Source organism: Puma concolor, chromosome C2 (assembly GCF_028749965.1).
Source record: "Puma concolor isolate L17-30 chromosome C2, mPumCon1.1.hap2, whole genome shotgun sequence".
In the NCBI taxonomy this organism is placed as follows: domain Eukaryota; kingdom Metazoa; phylum Chordata; class Mammalia; order Carnivora; family Felidae; genus Puma; species Puma concolor.
In genome coordinates this window covers 64,356,076-64,376,732 of record NC_141675.1, presented here as the reverse complement: position 1 = coordinate 64,376,732, position 20,657 = coordinate 64,356,076, and the positions used below count along the sequence as shown (strand labels likewise).

Genomic DNA, 20,657 nt, shown 5'->3' with positions numbered 1-20,657 from the left:
AGTTGCTGGAATACTCTTCCAGGTAACAGAAGCTGGGCATGGGGTCAGATGGACCCATAGAAAGAGCATGGAGTCAGACTGACCTGGGCTTGATTCCAAGCTCTGCCATTTCCCAGCTGTGTGACGTGGAACAGTTTACTTTGCTGCGGCTCAGTTTGCTTATCTGTCATTTAGGAATAATAATAATAAAGTCTGTAGTCACTTTGGAAGTCACTGTGGAATCAAATGAGTTGAAACACGCCGAGCACCCAACCAAGCAAACACTTGACGCCTACAGACAGTGCCCAATATGATGACCTGTATTCATTTCATGATTTTCCCTGAACTTACCACGTGGCCAGTGACAAGGTAATGAACCTTCCTGAGAGTCTGAAAAGGAAAATAAAGAAAACGACATTTGCCTCACTTACCTGACAGAGCTAATGTGAGGCTCTGATTACAATAATCCACAATACAGTACTTTTTTAGGTAAAAATGATGCCATACATACAGATTGTAATCCTGTGCTTTTTTTTCTAAAAGATTCCATATCCTTGAATGGTGGGTGGGCTTTATTTAGCCATGTTTGCTCTGGTGCAAGGTAAGATCTTTTAGATTAGAAAGGAGACTGTGTTGTTACCCTTTCAGTCCCAGCCGGCGTGTGTGTTACCATTGCTCGCCTCAACAGCTCTTCATTGAGAGGTTGCGGTAGGATCAGAGAAAACTGACTGCCATGTTGTAAAAACAACTTTAACCACTTGCTCAGGGGTCATCAACACACATGCCATCTTCATAAGCAAGGAACCAAATTACAAGTCTACGACTTCTTGTTTATCTCATTTTGATCTTTCCAAGGGAAGCTTTGAAGTTTCAAAATCCCTGGAGATCCAAGATCTGTTCCTCGTTTGTTTGTGTATACCCTTCTTTATGATTCTTCTTTGCTCCAAAAAAAAGGATGAAAGGTGGCTTACAGAGATTAATATAGCAACTAAGAATAAAGTAAATGAGAAAATTAAGCAGAAGGGACTTTAAAGCAGAAGAGAAAAAACAAGACAAAGCCAGGGTAGGGTCAGTTCACAGAATACCAGGTGCAGGTGCCTGAGGGGGCCACCAGTCCGACTCTGAGAGTCTGACCCTAGCAACTAAGAAGAGAGGCAAACGAGTGGTTTGAGATTCATGTTGTCCATCAGATCAGAGTAAACTTGTTACTCAAGTAAGCTTTCTGAGATAACTTGGAACCTCTACCCTTGCCTAGTAGTGGTTGGAGTAGTGCCATGAATGATGTGTGAGGTGATATTCCTAGCATAAACACAGTGGTTAGCTTTTTTCAGCTGTTCTGATAACACTTTAACTGCAAGTTATGGGGAGCCTGAGTGGCTCTGTCTGTTAAGTGTCCCACTCTTGGTTTCAACTCAGGTCATAATCTCATGGTTTGTGGAATCAAGCCACACGCTGACAGCACAAAGCCTGCTTGGGGCTCTCTCTCTCTCCCTGTCTCTCTTTCTGCCCTCCCCCACTAACATGCTCACTCTCTCTCAAAATAAATAAATAAACTTAAAAAAATTAAAATAGGGGGCACATGGGTGGCTCAGTCGGTAGGGCATCAGGCTTCGGCTCAGGTCACGATCTCACAGTTGGTGAGTTCAAGCCCCGCATCAGGCTCTGTGCTGACAGCTCAGAGCCTGGAGTCTGCTTTAGATTCTGTGACTCCTTCTCTCTGTGTCACTCCCCCACTCGCACTCTGTCTCTCTCTCTCTCTCAAATATGATAAATAAACATTTAAAAAAATAAAAATAAAATAAAATGCAATTTATGGCCTGACAGCTCATCAAAAAGTCACTTCTACAAGAGCCAGAGCACCCTGGTGGAGGTAACACGTTTCTGCTGGTTAAACTTAATCTAAAAGGAGCATTTAAAGAAACAAAAGGAAAGAAAGATCAACACCAGAACTTTGGTGACAATCAGCCATGAGGATTATTTGTTACAACTTCAATAGGAATCGAACATGTAAGAGTTAAGGTGATATTCTCTTGCAAGAATTTGAGGAGCCAAAATTCTGCAAAATCAGTCTGGAATAAATGTATAACCTTTGAGGGTTCCCTGAGCAAGGAAACAAGATTATTTCATTAAAATAAACTAACTAGTTCACATACTTGAAGTACAGCCACACAGCCTTCACTGGGAGGTGACCTGAGGGGAACACCCAAGGGGAGAACCAAAGCTGCCCAAACCAAAATTATTCTTTGAGAACATCCGTAGAAGACAGTGGGGCAACAAGACCCCCATGACCTACTCCATAGAGCAGGGCAATATTGATTTTAGCCTCAGAAATTTTCAGAGTGGATATTATCAATCATCCCCCACCCAGGGGAAAAAAATTAAGACACTTGTAAGACCCCACAGAATGTCTAATTTTAAGTGGTACGATTTGTGAAGAAAATGTGGATGAAAACATGCTTCTAGGCAGTTCAGTAAAGGTAGGATGTCGGCCAAAAGTGTTAGGATGGTTGGTTTAAGCCATTCCTTTTTGACAGCAGGACCACTGTCATCTTTATGCATAGCTTGAATGAAATTTAGAAATGCTTATTGCGGTTTTGATTTGTATTTCCCTGATGATCAGCGATAGTGAGCATCTTTTCATCTGCAACAACATGGATGTATAGAGTATATAAGTCAGGCAGAGAAAGACAAATATCATATGATATCACTCATATGTAGAATTTAAGAAACACAACTGATGAACACAGGGGAAAGGAAGCAAAAATAAGATAAAAGGAGAGAAGGAGGCAAACCATAAGAGACTCTTAAATACAGGAAACAACCTGAGGGTTGCTGTGGATGGGTGGGGGGATGAGCTAAATGGGTGATGGGCATTAAGGAAGGCACTTGTTGGGAGGAGTACTGGGTATTATATGTAAGTGATGAATCACTAAATTCTCCTGAAGCTATTGTTACACTATATGTTAACTAACTTGAATTTAAAAATAAATAAACAAACAAACAAACAAATAAATAAATAAGAGACAATTTTTAAAAAGGCAACTTAGGGATGCATAGACTCTTATTCCCTTATTTTAATTTCCCGCCTTTCTTTAAGATGGCAAATAGGTACCATGCCAGTGCTAGTTGTTGGTGGCTCTCTGTTTAGATAAACACTCTCAGGTCTTGTCTGTGCTCGGCATAAAAGAACATTCTGGTCTGAGAATGGCATAGAAGGGTGGAGGAGTGGTTTGAGGCCCCACCAGGCTTTCTCCTCTTCTCTTGGTACTCAGTTTACAGTATTCATTGCAACAGATATCAATGGTATCGGGCCGAATATGGGATTAAGTAGGAGATAAAAAGTGGAGTGGAACAGAGATCCTGCCCACAAATAGCTTTCATCTTAGATTGTAGAGTAAGTAAGACATACTCAGATAAACATAATTTAACACACAATGTGATACAAACTCTAAGGATTAATGAGACAGATGATGCCCCCAAGGAATTTGAGATATTGTGTTGTCTTCTTTGTCCCATCTTTATTACTTGGTTCCGTTCAAAGAATCTTCTGTGTACCTGCCACTTGCCTAGCCCCACATAAGAGGCTGTGGGTCCAGAGGGAATCAAGCATAAGCCTTCCCTCAAGGAGCTGCTTCTAATAAGAGTCTTCAGGGTTTTGTAGAGGTATCTGCTTGAGGTTGGGGACTTGGTCTTTCTGTGACATGTTTTGGGATGTACCCAAAAACAGCTCCATGCCCAGGAGGAAAGAAAGCAAAGATTTTTCCGGGAAAGGCACTGACATTGGAACACAGCAGCTGGAAATTGGCAAGGTGCCCTCAGAAGGTTGGGGAATGATTTATTTTTCCAACCTCGCCACGGGAACCAAAGCCCTGGCAGATGCCTCCATGCGTTAGCGGCAGCTGATCTGAATGAGATCATTATTAATTATTAGTCACTTCTGAGTGTCTTTCTCAGAAACTACAGAGTACTTGGGAAGCCCAGACCCTCTTGAGTTGCAATCAATACTTTGTACACCTCACACAAGGACCTGAGTGGCATGTAATTATAAAACAGTATTGATTTCCTGGCGAAGGGGTTGAAAATGTACAAATCCTTCACATAAAAATCAGCTAAATCTTCAAAAGCCTTGATTATTTTTTTTTTGTCAAGAAAGAGACCGATGGTGGGAGTAAAAATCTTGAAATGTTAGCTAAATTAGGGCTAGTTCCTGCCAGGAGCCAGATCTGTACACATAATTATTTTATCCTCTGTGTTGGCATTGGTTCACTTGGGTTGAGTGTTGGAAAGATCTCTGTTTTGGGTCTGTAATCCAAATTATTCAGTCAGTTCCTATGATGATGTTTTCTACTCGCATCTTCCTGTATTATTTTTCTGTAAAACAAATAATTACATGTCTGGAGCTTGACACATCCCTACCCCCAACACACCCCTCATTCCTTTCCCTAAACCTGCCTTTCCTCTCTGTTTCAAACCATCTGCTCTGCTCCTTGGCCAGGAACTCCACTCACCCTCACAAGCCCCATAGTCCCCAAATCCTGCCTATTCTGTTTTGGCCTAATTCTAATTTCTACTTCTAACTTGGCATCCACTCCAGTCCTGTTAGAAGAGTTGGAAACCTGGATAGCTTTTAGTCTGTCTTCCTTTTGGCTGTGTCTCAATTCTCAGCAGCGATTATGAACATGGACTCTCCAATTGCCTTTGCTTAATTCATCAGTGCCCTGTTATTTTCTGTCCGTACCCACAGAATGGCCTAGCACTGTATTCCAGCTTCTAGTTATGCTTCCTCCCATGACTGTTAGGAAGCCCCTTGAAAATGCAAGTTTGGTTATGGCATTTGACTGCAGGAAGTCCTCCGATGGCTCCCTATCACCTACAATCTGAGGAGGACAGATAATTGTTGATCTGGAAGTGACAGATGTTGAGTCTCAAAAAATGTAGCTTATCTCCAAACCTCAGAGATCATTGGAAGACAGCAGTTTCAACAGATTGCAGGAGGAGGCCACATTAGGAAGGCCTCCTCGTTTGTGGGCTTCTTTGGAGGTCTGGATGTCTGCTTGGGTGAGCTGTGGCTGTGACAGAGAGCTTTTGTATTAGAAGGCTCTTTCCCTGGTTGTATAAAGCTAGCTTGTCAGTGTGATATAGTCACAATCCATTCTGTTTTCGATACCTCATATTTTCTCAGCCAGGCAGTGACGTGTTGTTAAGAATGTTAAAAGAGGGAAAAAAATGTTAAAAGAGAATCGGACGCCCCCCTCCAATCGGTTCCCTCAAACCTCATATTTGAGGAAGAAGAACTCCCAATGCCAGTACAGAGATCCAATACCAAGGGCTACAGCATATCTCAAAAGGAGCACGGATGGCATGTGGCATAGGAAAATACTTTGTAATGTGTGACTGTCCTGTACATTGCAGGAGTTTTAGCATCCCTGACACTTCATGCTAAGCGCCAGTCATGTCCTCTGGTCATAGAGACAACCAGAAAAACTCCCACATGCCCCTACACATTCCAGATGCTCCAGGGATTAGGGAACGATACTGTCCCATTGGCAAACGCTGGTTCCTGTAACTGTTCCTAAGATGTTCTCCTTTTCTGAGAATGTAATGAAGAGCTGGATTCGTCTGTCATCTTTCTGTCACCCCCTGTTGCCTCCTCATCTTCTGCAGTGATTGAGTTCAGACTGTGGAGTCATATTGCCTGGCTTTGAAATCAAATTCCACCACTCACTGGGCATGACCTTGAACGTGAGGATGACCTTCAACAATCGCTTAATGTCTCTGAGCTTCGGTTTTCTCATATAAAATGGGGATGATAATAATACCTACCTCAGCAGATTTTTGTGAAGATTAGATATGATAAAGCATGAAAGATGCTTACCACACTGTCCATATTCAGAGGCATGGTGATTGTATGAGATGATGATGAATTTAAAGGTCTTATTGAGTGAGACATTGAAATTGACACTTACAAGTGAATTCTTCAGAAAATAAGTAAAGGCAGCATGATGTATCGGAGAGGGTAATGGACAGGGTCAGAATCAATGAATTTTGTTGTACTCTCAGCCATTAATTACTGTATGGCCTTGAATATGACACTTTATTTCTTTGGATTTTGCTTTCTTTTATCTACGAAATAATTGCTCTACGTGGTGTCAAAAGAATTGAATGACATGAGTGTTGCAAATGTGTTTTTTTTAAGTTTATTTATTTAGAGAGAGGGAGCTGGGGAGAGGCAGAGAGAGAGAGAGAGAGAGAGAGAGAGAGAGAGAATCCCAAACATCCTCCACACTGTCAGCACAGGTTCCAATGTGGGGCTCAATCTCACAAACTGTGAGATCATGACCTCAGCTGAAATCAAGAGTGGGAAGCTCAACCAACTGAGCCACGCAGGTGCCCCTTAAAACCTACAGAATCTCCTAAACAGTTTGATGATATGTAATGAGTAACTTACTTTGCATTGATGTTTCCTACCCCTGGTTTGAAAACCATCATTAGCCAATAGGGAGAATGCACTTAACAGGAACTTCTTGGGAGGACTAAAATCTGGAGAGTACTTGCATCGGAAATGACAGGGTGTTGGGGGTGACACTGAATTGCTATCAGCCCATCCTTGCCAGCGATTCCCCCAATAGCACGGGACAGAAAGAGCTTTTGGGCACGTAGGCATCTCTGGAGAAGAGGGCACGTCTGCGGCTCTGCAGCCCTCGCTGCTGCTGTCCCTACGGCTCAGCACCAGGCCCCTTTCCTTCATGGTTGTCCGCTTGTGGCCCCACAGCAACAACGGCGAGAGAAGGAGCTGCGGAAGCAGCAGGAGAGAGAGCAGCGCCGGCACTACGAGGAGCAGATGCGCCGGGAGGAGGAGAGGCGGCGTGCGGAGCACGAGCAGGTACAGCGGGGACGGAGCCCACAGATGGCCCCTGTGTGAGCTCCGGCGCCCGCCGTCCCTGGGGTGTGGGTCACCTTCTCTTAGGACTGCTCAGTTTAAGCAGGTTTTTACTCTTTCTCGAGCTGCTCTTCTCACCTATTCAAGAAGTCAAATGCACAGCCTTGGCAATGCCCACTCATTGAGCCTCGCTTCCTACCCAGGCCAGAGTCCCCTGACATACCTTGATCTTAGGGTTCTCCCAGCCCTGGGTATGTACTTTGAAGGTAGCGCCATGGCGTAATGAACGAGCCACATCTTTCATTGCTTTAGAAGGGCTTTTCCACTCCTGCAATCTCCCATCTCCATGACGGAGCCATGGATGCAGGGCCCTGTCTCTTTGTTACAATCGCATTCTGACAGCAGCACGGTGGCGCTCTGCGGGATGGTTCCATTACAAAGACTGTGCACGATGGCATTCAACAATTATTTTATTCCTGCTGCTTGCACAGTTGCCTTTGAACTTTATAGCGTTGTTAATTCCGGGTAGCCCATAAAGAGGGAACCTGTAATGAAAAGCTTTAAGATGTAGCCGATTAAAACCAAATCGTAAGGACAAAGCACTGAGCCATCTCTGTCGGCTGCTGTAGGTAGAGGGCTTGTGCTTTTGACTGCATTGAAATGCTTTGGCTTTGGTACTTTTCCTGTTTGGTGAGGAGGCGTCTGGGTATTTTTTTCACTCCTTCCTTCCACACTTTACTCGGCAGCTCTTGTCACCTTTGAAATTACCGGTTCTTTCTCTCTCTTTCTCTCTTTGTGTTCCTCTGAATTCTCTGCTGCCTACCTCTCCAGGAGTACATCAGGCGACAGTTAGAGGAGGAGCAGAGACAGTTAGAGATCTTGCAACAGCAGCTACTGCATGAACAAGCTCTACTTCTGGTAATGGGGAAGCCAAGGGCCAGCAACCCGCTCTGTGTTCACCGTGTGTGTGCGTGTGTCCCTGTGTGTGTCCCCCTAACATGCCAGTCCACAAGAGGGGATCCTCCAAGCCTCGTGGACCTCAGAAAGTCTCATGGAAACTTAATACATCTCCTGACCTAGTTTGCCGTCTTCATACATTTGAGACACATGTTATGTGTTCCTTATTAACTCCGCCTCTTTGTGAAACTTTAGCATGAATCCTGTCTTATTACAAGTTCAGACTGTTTTTTGAGAGCCACTGTGTTTATTGTGGAGTAATTTTTAAGGTCATTTGCAACATGCTGGAATACAATCACAGCAAAATGCACCTCTTCTGTAAGAGCCCACTCAGCTCTGCAGTCATATTTCATTTGCAGACTATTAGTTTTACCCTTATGATGGGAACATTTTGTGTTCCCTGCTCACACGGCTTCCACTTGAAGTACTTTTTTATTATTATTGCACTGCTCTCCAAATGAGTTTCTTGATACATATTTTTTAACTGAACTTCTTATTCAGCGGCACGGTGATATTTTTTAGCCTGTGCATACGCTTGCTAATGGCCTTTGTTGGTCCAAGTTTTGTTAAACAGAAGATGATTTAAGCAATTATCTGTAACTGCTTACTTAGTTTTGTACTTAATTGGACATGTTTGAATGGTTTAATTACTAAATCAGGAAGTGGATGACTCCTTCTAGGGGTCGTGTGCTGACCATCCAAATGTCCTCATTATTGCCACTTTCTTGGTCACGTTTCAGGGGCAAGTCACTTTGCAATGGGTGGTGTTCTGTAGGGATTTCCATGAAAGCAACAGTGTTTTCACTAAGTGCTAACCCCTGGCTGTGGCCTACCTCTGTGGCGCCTCCCTGTTAGCATTAAGGCCCCTTGTTACCATCTCTTCCGGCTCCGTTGCATGCTTTTCCAGTGCTGGCCGATGGTTTCCATATGGTGATTTGGCCTTTTCTTCGCTCCTCTTTTCTGATCTGGATAGGAATATAAGCGCAAACAGTTGGAAGAACAGAGACAAGCAGAAAGACTACAGAGACAGCTGAAGCAAGAGAGAGACTATTTGGTGTCTCTTCAGCACCAGCGGCAGGAGCAGAGGCCTGTGGAGAAGAAGCCACTGTACCATTACAAAGAAGGGATGAGTCCTAGTGAGAAACCAGCCTGGGCCAAGGAGGTAAGTACGTTAGCAAGTGTCACCATGTCCTATTGACCAGGCTATTGGCTACAGTGAGTTCATCCAGTAGAAGTAGAGAATTGAACTAGCTCTATACAGTTAGAAAACAATTCATCACGAGAAATGCATGCTTTGCTTCTGAAAGGGCCATAGAGAATTGGCAAGACACCTTAATCCATTAGTGGTTTTTTGTTTTCCAGGCCGTTTTTGGGGGTTTTTGGCGTGTTTTGTATTTGTTTTTTAATCTTCTCAGATACAGGGGATTTTTGTGATCAACAACAGGAAGTAGAAAAACCATATTTCTCACAGAAGTCCAAATGAGTTTGTGGCATGAGGAATTAAGTGACTTTCCCATGAAAGAATATGATTTAATAAAGATTTAAGGAATTTTAGGTAGAATCATTTCTTGTCCATACCTAGACCCTCAAAGTTATCATCAGCATCGTTGCTAACCTTCCTTTGCTCTGTTATGGTACAAATGGACACACCGTTGGTCTCAGACCTGTGGTTGTGGTTGTCTCTTCTAGGATCAGAGGTCATTTGTATTGCTTTTGCAAATACTTCCAGGGCAATGGTTCTTCATTTGCTCAACTACCCGACTAAGGATAGATTTTCAGGAACTTGGCTCTGTGATGAGCTATTTTAAAAATCTAATTAAAAACTATTTGCGTGGTGGGAGTGGGGGGTGGGGGGGAGGTGATAACTAAATGGGTAAAGCAAAGAAACAAAATAATAACTCCAGCCAGGATCAACATCCCACCTAGGAGTCACTGTGTCATCTCACACACATAACACTCTGGCTTTCGGTTCTGTCATTGCTTGTGGCTCCCAGTGATTTCCTGTAGTTTCTTATGAGCATGGTGTTTATGTCACTTCATATTTCGTTCTAGTATCTTCAGGTATTTATAGCCAGAGCTTTTTCAAGTTATCTAGACCACAGTCTCACCAGAACTGGATTTCTTACATAAGATCCTCCTTTTCTAAAAATATTTCTGTCTTTTCGTTTTCTTATTCTCTTTCATATATGTAAAGAAAATGCTTGAAATGACATTGCCCTAATGTTAATGATGATTGTTTAAGGGAAGTAGACGCTGCGGGGATTTTTCTTCCAACTTTTTTGTATTCTTATATATTGTGTAAGTCTTTTATAATGACCATGTGCTACTCTTACAGAAATTACAATTTTTTTTCTTTTAAAATATAAGAAATCTGAACCTGTAGAGAAAATCGTTTGATCTCACATAGAGAATGTTTTGGATCACTTTCTTTTAGAGTCTGTTAATACGATCTGTATTTACCTATGTCTGTAACAGCTGCCTCTTTCTCTTAGATCAATAACTCAATTTTGTGATCCAACTCCCAGGTCCAGCACCGACTCTTTAATAACCCACCTATCCTTCCAGCTAAGCAGAATCACCATGCTGTTCAACAGCAGCTGACATGCATCCCGGCTGGTAGAGATGTGCCACCTTCCTCCACTGCTAACCCATTTTCTAGTCCTGCCAAGTTGAAACCCTCAGCTAAGCCAGACTCACAGCTCCTGATCATGGCAGGTGTTCAGAAGGCTGAAAAACTAGGCTTCACTAAGCTAATGCCAGTATCACCTGCCGAAATTAATGATTCCAGAGCAAGACTCCTATTGGAGCATCACTCGCAGAAGAAAGATGGACCAGCTTGTCCTAACAGAGTTGGTCTTGAAGAACAACTGAAGGCTCAGGAAGCCTCAAGGATCATAGTGAGATCCCCCAGGCGATCTCGCTCCCAAGGATGTAGTCTGACTCAAGAGTTAGGATCTAAGGTCATTTGTGTGTCCTCTCCCAACATCTTCAAAGTGACAAACCCTAGGTTGTCCATCACTGCAAGTAAGGAGGGCCTTGGAGACTTCTGTGGACCTTGGGGCAGGAGGGGCATGAATTCACGCATCCTTCCAAGTACCTCGACGCCTCTAAGAAGTGCTGCATCGCTAAATGATGTTTCCTTGATGTGTGACTACGTGGTCCTCAGTGTTCCCAGCCGCCAGCATGAGTTTAGGAGAGGGACACCTACAGATTCCGTTGGAGAAGACCGTGATTGTTTGCGAAGCATCCCAGAATTCCTTCTTTCCCCCATGCAGCTCCCTCATGCACAAATGTACCAGAGAAGGGGGAAAAGCTTGGAGCAGTTCCCACGTCCTACCTTCCGCCTCTGCCCAGCACGTTCCGATGTGAACTTAACTGCTTTGACCTCATTGTTATCTAGTTATTCTTTGTCTTCCTCACTGAGTTTCCTGGCCTATCCTCTCTGTTCAGAACTAGTTCACAGCTCCCGAGCTTTCAGAAGCCGTGACACTCCTGGGCGCCAATCTTTGCAGATGTCATCAAGGTGGTTTTCTAGACCTCCTAATTCCCTTGTGCTTCCTAGCCAGGCTTCTAGCAGTGAAAGAAACACAGTAGTTGGGCATGCAAACAACCTGGCTATGTCGTCAAGCACTCCCGATGTGAGGTTCCCTGGCCGTCATAAATCTGAGCCACTGCTGGTGGGTGACATCTTCCAAGGTCCCTGGTTTCCAGGCAGTTGGCGCTCTTCTTTGGGCTTCATGCAGTTCTAGACATATGTGGGAACATGCTTCTGGGGCTCATATTTAGTCCAGTACTTCTGGGTGTGGTTAACATAATCCAGCTTCCAACTAACCAATCTATTCCATGAAACAATTCCCAAGTCTTAGAGTGGGTGTTCACATTTTAGAAGAAGATGAAACATTTAGATCACAGAATAAATGACAGTGCTAAATTTGGGATTGGAGCAACTAGTATACAAATAAGAACAAATAATTGTGTGCTTTGGTTTGTTTCATCATTTTCTTAACACCCACTTCTTAAAATGGGAATAAAAACGGGTATGAGGATCCTTATCTTCCTGACCTTTTAATGCTTCTCGTAGCAATGCATGAACTTCTCTTCTAGAGCATTATTTAAAGACTTTTGTCCTTATAGTAGTGACGTAGATGGGGCTGAAAGTAGCTGAACAGTAAAATATTTTCAAAATTTTGGATATGGATGGAATTTCTAGCCTAGCAGTATCTTAATTATCAACCAAGAAAAATAACCTAGGTTAAACTCTCCTTTGCAGTTAGAATAAAAGGCACCCTTTCTTTTTCTAATGCATCCTCTACCAGGGTATAAAATTGGAATTATCCTTGCCACGGTCCCCTGTGGTGCAGGGTCTAGGCCTTTTTTGCCCCTGTGCCCTTGAAGACACCCCCAGCTGTCTTCTCCCCTGGCAGCCTCTGTAACTTATGCCAGTGCTTGTTTTCTAACCCATGTCTATACCTCCTCACCAGAATGGTTTTTCCTTCTTTGGTTACTTTTTCATCCCTTCTTTCTCTTCCTTTTTTCAAATCAACAGTTTTTCATTAGCTAGTATAATGTTATAATGCCTCACCCTCTGTGATTTTTTTGTTTCATTTTGTAAAACGTAAGTCATCATTGCATTTCTCATTAGCCTTCTCATTAATCTGTTGGGTGTAATAAGAAAAATAAAAATACCCGATCATTTGCAAATCTTGTTGAGCTCTTCCCTCTCTCCTTAAATTTTTTTTAATGTTTACTTATTTTTGAGAGAGAGAGATAGAGTGTGAGCAGGGGAAGGGCAGAGAGAGAGAGAGAGAGAGAGAGAGGGAGACAAAAAATTCGAAGCAGGCTCCAGGCTCTGAGCTGTCAGCACAGAACCTGATGCGGGGCTCGAACTCACAGACCGTGAGATTATGACCTGAGCCAAAGTCGGACATTTAACCTACTGAACCACCCAGATGCCCCTTCCCTCTCTCCTGATTGTTACATTGTTCTGATTGTTACATTGACTGTGATTTTCAGATTTCAGCCAGGGAGGAACACTTATGTCTCTATTGAAAGGAAGGGTGAGGACATTTTTACTCCTTTCAAATTCTCTGCCATTTCTGGATTGGGATGGAAATCAGATTTGTTCTGTAAAAACATCAGTATGATATTCTGTTAAATGTCAGCAAAATTTGAAGGTCTTTTTCTTTCTCATTTCCACTTTTTGAAAGATAGGATTTATTTTCTTATAATACCTTTTTTTTTTTTTTAAACAATGGAGCAGGGGCGCCTGGGTGGCGCAGTCGGTTAAGCGTCCGACTTCAGCCAGGTCACGATCTCGCGGTCCGTGAGTTCGAGCCCCGCGTCAGGCTCTGGGCTGATGGCTCAGAGCCTGGAGCCTGTTTCCAATTCTGTGTCTCCCTCTCTCTCTGCCCCTCCCCCGTTCATGCTCTGTCTCTCTCTGTCCCAAAAATAAAAATAAAACGTTGAAAAAAAAAAAATTTAAAAAAAAAAATTTAAACAATGGAGCAGATTCCTTTCCTTAAACTGGCATGTGATTGGGCCTGGCAGTAACTGTGTGTGCCCCTCCCCAACTTTTTCTTCAAATTTTCATCAACACACAAAAGTGACAGAATGCTGTCTCTACATGAATGCTGTATGAAATTGTATTTAATTTTTTTCAATACTCCATCATGTTCTTACTCTGTGATGCATTCCAGTCATCTGGCCATGGTTTTATTTGGCAAACAATGGACCAAGATATGCCTTTATATTTCATCGGCCCATTGGACTCTGAAATCCTCTATATGAGAACTCCTCTACTTGGTTTTCCCTACTCAATAGTGATGTGGGTTTTCTTTTTTTTCCTTTTTGTATGTTATTTTATATATGAGTTTCAAATGACCATTTAGAGAGTTTATAGCTCTGCTCCCTTCTTTCCTCAGTTTCTGCTTCTCTCTCTTAAGATTTGGCATAAGGAGGTCAAGTTCAAGTTCTTCCACCTCCTGGCTGGGTGACATGGAACAAGCCTTGGAGCTTTCCTGGGGTGCAATTTCCCCATCTGCACTTCCTGCCTTCGGGAAGGCCCCTGGGCCATTGTGTGTATGAATGTGCCATTGAAACCATAAGCACTATGCAGATACAAATGAAAGATAGCATTCAACACAGTCATACTTTGTTTCCAAGGTCACTGTCACCCACAAGGAGTAAGTGTTTGCCTCTGTTGTTTCCGGTGTGTACTTCACACGGGCAGCCCACATGCGTCCCCATCTCCTCCACCCTCCCTCTCCCCAGTGATACATGCACACTTCTTCATTCCCTCTCAGCTTATAATATTTGCCTTGTTATTTTTAAGTTAAACGCTCCATCCCCATCCCCATGAAGACCTATACTTTTCTTTGGAGTCACTGGTTAAGAGTAGATAGTGGAAGAGTAGTCCCGGCTCTTGTCTTCAGATGAGACCGCATTTTAAACATGTCATATGAATGAGAGTCTCCCCTATCCTCAGAGGGGCCTCAGAGAAGGGCTATCCCCAGTCTCGCTCAGTAACCATCTTGCTCCTGTGGTTTTTGCCAGAGGACAATGTGACTCAACTCTTTATGGGACCAGTGAATACAGGGCCAGGGTATCTAAACTTAAAAGTTATTTGTTGACTTCTTTCTCTTTCTCCAACATTTGCAGTAAAGACAAAAACATCAAACTGTTTTGTTCAGTTTGAAAAAAAGGAATTCCCGTATGATTATGTTCAATTCACCATGTATAAGCTTCTAAGTAAGGCCTTCCAGGCCTCCGTAGACCCCACAGAAGCTGCATCGTATAAAATATTATAAAAATGCACCCATGTGACATAGTAAATATATTTTTGCTGTCAACATCTAAAAGATTACTTCTATAATTTTGTTTTGAAATTTTTCTCTCGGCAGGTATCATTCATTTTTGCTAAGTGAGACACTGTAAGCTATGAATTGTTGTCAACGTACAAAACGCTTCAACAATTGACATCGATATATTTCCTTTTATACATGCTTAAACATATTTTTATTTATTTTGAGAAATTTTTTGAAACCCTACAATCAACAAATTTATTTTCAGGTCTTCTGTGTTCATATAGCCTTTATGCATCTCAGAGGCCTTAGACATCACTCCCATTGAACCCAGTGGACAACACAGTGCTGCCTGGAGCAGAGTTTTATTTCTGAGACTATAATTATGGTTTTATTTCTCCCTATAATGCTATAAAACACAGCATAGCATTTCTCTTTTATTTAAGTTTATTTATTTTCAGAGAGAGAGAGAGAGCACAAGCAGGGGAGCAGCAGAGAGAGAGGGAGTGAGGGAGGGAGAGGATCTCAAGCAGGCTCCACACTGTCACCGTGGAGCTCGACTCGGGGCTCAAACTCATGAACTGTGAGATCCTGACCTGAGCTGGGCGCTTAACTGACTGAGCCATCCAGTATAGTACAGCATCTCTGCAGAGATGATCTGAACCTCCCCAAATTTCATTTTGATGTTCAAACAGTCCTTTTAATAAGAAACAAATCGTGTTTATCCTAAAACTGATCAGCCTCTCCTAATCTTGTTTTCTATATTCATTGATAATCCCTACAAGTATGAAATCCTTTGTAACATATCTTTTGTTGTCATGGTCCGGCACCTTGACCTTCTATATCTGTTGCTACCAGAGCATTCTTTTTTGGTGGCACTTCTGACATTTTACATCTCCTTGGAGCAGAGGCTCAGGTAATAGACTTTTGATATCATGCAAGGCAGATCGAAATATATCTCCATTGTACCCCATTGTTTAATCACAAATATCCTTATTCTGTGTGGAAAAAAAACACCTGCTTTATTTGTCTCCCTCACATATCTATCTCCTTTTTGATTAGTGAAAGTAAGATGTAGTGAATCAGGAGACAGCCCTTTGCCCAGTATCAAAATGATCAGGAAGGGCCTGCACCCAAGTACACTACCCAACTTCTCCTTTGTCTGATATTAGGATGTTTGATTTGATATCTTTGCTCCAATATTCATGTTGTTCCTTTGGTGCAAAAGCAGTGGGCAACATTATCTTCCTAAAAACTTTGGGACAAGGTTCTCTTGAGACAAAGTATATAGCCAGATGGCTCATTGTTGCACCTTTCTCATAGAGTTTCAGATTTCGTTGGACAAGTTCCAACCCAAGAAATTTCACCAGATTTTGAATCATCCTGAAATAATTTGCAAAATATAACCATAAATTAATTATGCCATATATTCTAGAATGGTACAACCTGACACATACAAATGGTAGGATTTAGTGTGTAAACCAGATTTTGCTAGAAGTACATTAGTAATATTTATACACGACCAATCAAACCCATTAACTTCCTATGAAAATCAGCACCTCACTTTCTGCCCTGTTCATTTCCCATGGCAGCTCTATGGCCCATATGGCCTGTGGTGAGAATACCTCCTTTACTGGAAGCTTGCTGCGGGCTGTTGGCCAAAAAAATTCTTTATCTCAAAAACGGTTTCTTTGCTCAAGGTGGAGTCTTTTTCATCTCCATCCCTTCAAGGCAGACTTTTTCAATTGCTGTTTTTAATGTGCTGTCTCTAAGTGTGTGTTTAATAAGGAGTGTATTTTACAGTTAAAAAATAAAAATAATGGCAAGTATTCCCCACTCTCTGAATATATTTGGTTCCTGACTTTTGGGTAACAGGTGGCTATCGATTGGATAGCCAGGTATTTCTCTGAAAATGCATCTGAATCTCTTGGGTTCCTGAGCTCAGACTGCAATGACCTGCTTAGACTGGGGGAGTTTGGACGGTGAGGGATGCTTGTACACGTGATTTATCTGTTAATGATCTTCCGTGGAAATAAGAAGATGGCTAATATTTGACCAATTTCAGTGGCCTGGAATAGTCACTTTCTTTTTCAAGGAGTCTAGTATTTAGAAAAGCAATACATTGAATGCCTTCCTCTTAGTTTATCTACCACTGTCTTCATGGGACTTTGTCTTCTTTATGACCTCAGCTCAAAACTGGCTTTATTCTTTTCTTTTGCTCAGTGCAATAGCCAAATAATTATTGCTGGTGCAATGCTTTGTATGCACGCATACACAAGGTATACATGTTCTGGTTTATACGTCTGGCTTTTTATAGCTAACATTGTTTGGTATGTGGTAAAGCTCTTGGGACATGGAATTGCAAAAACAAAGTCAGCTGGATGCCAGTTGTATGTACCCTGCACAGCCATGGTGGGAGAGGACATGTTAAGTTATCCCTAAGTAGAGGTGGGGGATGGTCTTCTGTTCTGCAGCATATCTTCTTATGTTAAAATGTTTGCAATTATATGACAGTTTAAAAACAAAAAAGACTTATTCAGTATATGAGACTGAGTCTGCCTCTAGAAAGATTCCTAATGAAATAAGAAGGAAGGGGAAGAATAGCTCTTGTGAAAAAATTTTAATTTCAAATCAGGCAGTGAAATGAATAAAGAGCTCCATGCAAATATATCTTGACCTGCATGTGGGTTCTGTGACAGACACTTGGAACACTCATCAGTGAGTCAGCAGAAGAGAGTTAATGCTCACACTGAAGAGTCATCAGGGTGGGTGCACTGCCCCGGAGGTTTGGAAAATACAGCTGTCAAATTGACCCTAAAGAAATAAAGGACAGGAAAGGATGGATCGGAAAGAAAAGTCCTGGACCTCTTAAAGTCGTCAAAGTTCTTAACATCTTGTTTATCTTTTTTGTTTTTAAGATTGTTTATTTTGAGAGAGACAGAGACAGCAACAAGCAGAGGAAGGACAGAGAAAGAGAGAGAGAATGAGACTCCCAAGCAGGCTCTGTGCTGTCAGCGCAGAGCCCCACACGAACTCATGAAACTGTGAGATCGTGAGCTGCGCTGAAACCAAGAATCAGACACTTAACCAACTGAGCCACCAGCTGCCTCAACATCTTGTTTATCTAAATTTCCATTCGGAAATATCCTCTGTGACAGTCTGCTGCAGACATGTGCCGAGGGGAATCTTACCTGTAAAAAGGGCATTCCCTGGGACTGTGAGCCTTTCCTATGAAACACTTCTGATTAGTTATCTGCTTTGGGTTGGGAGAGACTCAGCAAGAAAGGGAAATGAAGCGGCCACAGAAGCAAAAGGGTTGGAGGCGGGGAGAGAAGAAGGGGAAAAGCAAGAATGAATGTCACACGTGGACAAACAGGGAGGAGGGTGGAGAGTAAGGCAGTGAAGTTCTGGATGGAAATGGAACGACATATTTTAGGGAGCAGGGAGACAAGTGAAAGGGAAGGATCCTAAAAGACAGAAACAATACAGGAAGTCTGCTGAAGACAGTCCAGCTCATTAAGGGAGCGCTTGAAACACCCCCTTGCTTTATCATCAGTAGGGCATGTGAGGAAACGCACCATTAGTGGTCTTCCCTTCCTGTCCCATGAGAAAGCAGTTTTCTGCTGTTCCCAAGCAATCTTTTTTTTTTTTTTAATGTTTATTGTTTTTTAGAGAGAGAGAGAGAGAGACAGAGTGTGAGTGGGGGAGGGGCAGAAAGAGAGGGAGACAGAATCTGAAGCAGGCTCCAGGCTCTGAGCTGTCAGCACAGGGTTCAATGCTGATGCTGGCCTCGAACTCACAAACCGTGAGGCCAAAGTCCGAAACTCAAATGACTGAGCCACCCACGCACCCCTATTCCCAAGCAATCTTAATGCCCACCAGTGTCTCCCTCACTGACGCCATGGCTTTGCAACCGACCAGTCGGTAAGACAATATCCAGTCAGTGCAAGATAAACTCTTAAGTGGGTCCCAAATTCCCAGTTCACTGAAACAGCACAAGATAACTGGGTACCAGATGGCTTATGTGTTCTGTGTTTTGGGGGCTAGGGTTTACTGTGACAGAAAATAGCTTTTTTTAGAAGTTCTTGATGCAGAACAGGTATGAAGAGTTTGGGTTCCTTAAAACAAATTGACCAGAGGGACACAAAAATGGCTGTGCAGGTGACTACAGATAATCCTTATTAGGAAGCAAATCAGTTTCTATCCATTTATCCATTGAAGCACCTTTTTTTTCTTGTTTGTTTTGTTTTTCTTTGTTTTGTTTTGTTTTGTTTTGTTTTTTGCTTCCAGGTAGAAGAGCGGTCAAGGCTCAACCGGCAGAGTTCACCTGCCATGCCTCACAAGGTTGCCAACAGAATATCTGACCCCAACCTGCCTCCAAGGTCGGAGTCCTTCAGTATCAGTGGGGTTCAGCCTGCTCGGACACCTCCCATGCTCAGACCAGTCGATCCCCAGGTACCTCTCCCCTTTGTTCCATTAGCCATTTCAATAGGGTGTACAGTTAAGCCTACGAAAACAACAGGGGATTGTAACTTGGATTCACACATCGGACCAGTCAAACAATGGCCCTTAATACAGAATCTAAGAAATAGAGGAGACCCCACTGGATTCGAGGGACGGGGAAGGGGTGAGAAAGAAAAAAAAAAACCCATCGTTAACTTTGAGCCAACCACAAAGTCATTTCTTGGTAAATTGGCCTCACTGGAGACCTATGGGAGTGTCTGCAAGGTAGGAACAAGCATACTTGTAGTTATAATTACCAAGCTAATAGTCGTGTATATATGTATATGTATACACACACACAAATATATATATATATATATATATGCATATATATATGTTATATATAAACTATTATATTATCTTTTGTTCATTGGGATTTTGGTATGATCTTTAACCAGAAAAAGTAAATGAACTTGGATAAAATTGTGTCTTCCAAGCCAGTGTTTCCCAAAGGGAAACCGGACCATTAGCATCAGCGTCACCCAAGAAGTTGGTAGAAATGCAGTTTCCTGGGTCCGCCTCAGACCTGCTGCTCCAACCTTCTGTGGGGGCCTGGTAGTCTGTGGTTTAACAAGCCCCCAGGGTGCTCCTATGCAGTCTAGGACTCGAGAGCCACTGTTGTAAGCTATTTAAAAAAGAAAAAAAGGTACTCCACTTCGGGAGATGTTTCTGGAGGTTTTAGGAGGCTTCTTAAATTTTAAATACTGAAAATGAAATAGGAAGTGAAGTAAAGAATGGAATTTTATGAAAAACAAAGGTGATAATGCAGCTGGTTTCACCCACGCGTCTTTGAAAACTCTTTGGAAGTAGGTTTGTGGTTTTGTGCTCTATTTGTAAAATATGCTTTGTTTTAATATTATTGTTTATTATATTTCATGCTAATTAACATTAAGAAAAATTTGGTTACAGTTCTGTTCTGGTTGAAGCATAACATTCACCTGAACTAGACTTTGAGAATTTTCACTGAACTATAATTAATAATATTTCAGATTTCAGACCAAAGATGGTCTGAAGAGGCTAGGGCAAGGCTGCTCCAGGGGTAAGACCTCAAGGGCAAAAGGAATGGGGCTAGGCTAATGGAAGAGGACTGTGGAAATGCCCCTCAGGGGTCTGGCACTGAGAGGGCCTGATAGGCCCCTTGCACAAATCAGATATTAGATTAGTGTTTATTGAATTTAGGAAGTACTGTAGGTGTTTTCCCAGCCAAGATTTATTGACCACATTCCACATGCCAGGCAAAGTGCTAGACTCAGAGATACCATGTTGGACATGGCTCCCATCCCCAGGTAATTTACCTTTGTGGTGGAGAAGTAGACAGGCTTACAGAAGCAGTAGCAATAAAATGTGAGCAGTTCTAATGGTCAAGAGCACTGTGAACTCTTGAGTTTAATGATTTGTCTTTTTTTTTTTTTCAACGTTTATTTATTTTTGGGACAGAGAGAGACAGAGCATGAACGGGAGAGGGGCAGAGAGAGAGGGAGACACAGAATGGGAAACAGGCTCCAGGCTCTGAGCCATCAGCCCAGAGCCCGACGCGG

At 42.6% G+C, this 20,657-nt stretch overlaps 1 protein-coding gene across 8 annotated transcripts in view; it reads left to right on the top strand.

Annotated features, from left to right (window-relative positions):
• TNIK (TRAF2 and NCK interacting kinase) overlaps positions 1 to 20,657 on the top strand; it is a 405,908-nt gene that overhangs the window by 319,639 nt on the left and 65,612 nt on the right. For 5 of the 8 annotated variants that reach the window (XM_086674716.1, XM_086674709.1, XM_086674710.1 and 2 more), the window contains exons 13-16: positions 6,752 to 6,862; positions 7,691 to 7,777; positions 8,790 to 8,978; positions 18,907 to 19,071. In XM_086674716.1, coding sequence (XP_086530842.1) covers positions 6,752 to 6,862; positions 7,691 to 7,777; positions 8,790 to 8,978; positions 18,907 to 19,071 — 552 coding nt within the window. The remainder of the gene's footprint in view (positions 1 to 6,751; positions 6,863 to 7,690; positions 7,778 to 8,789; positions 8,979 to 18,906; positions 19,072 to 20,657) is intronic. The other 3 variants (XM_086674712.1, XM_086674715.1, XM_086674714.1) reach the window with 1 other exon arrangement.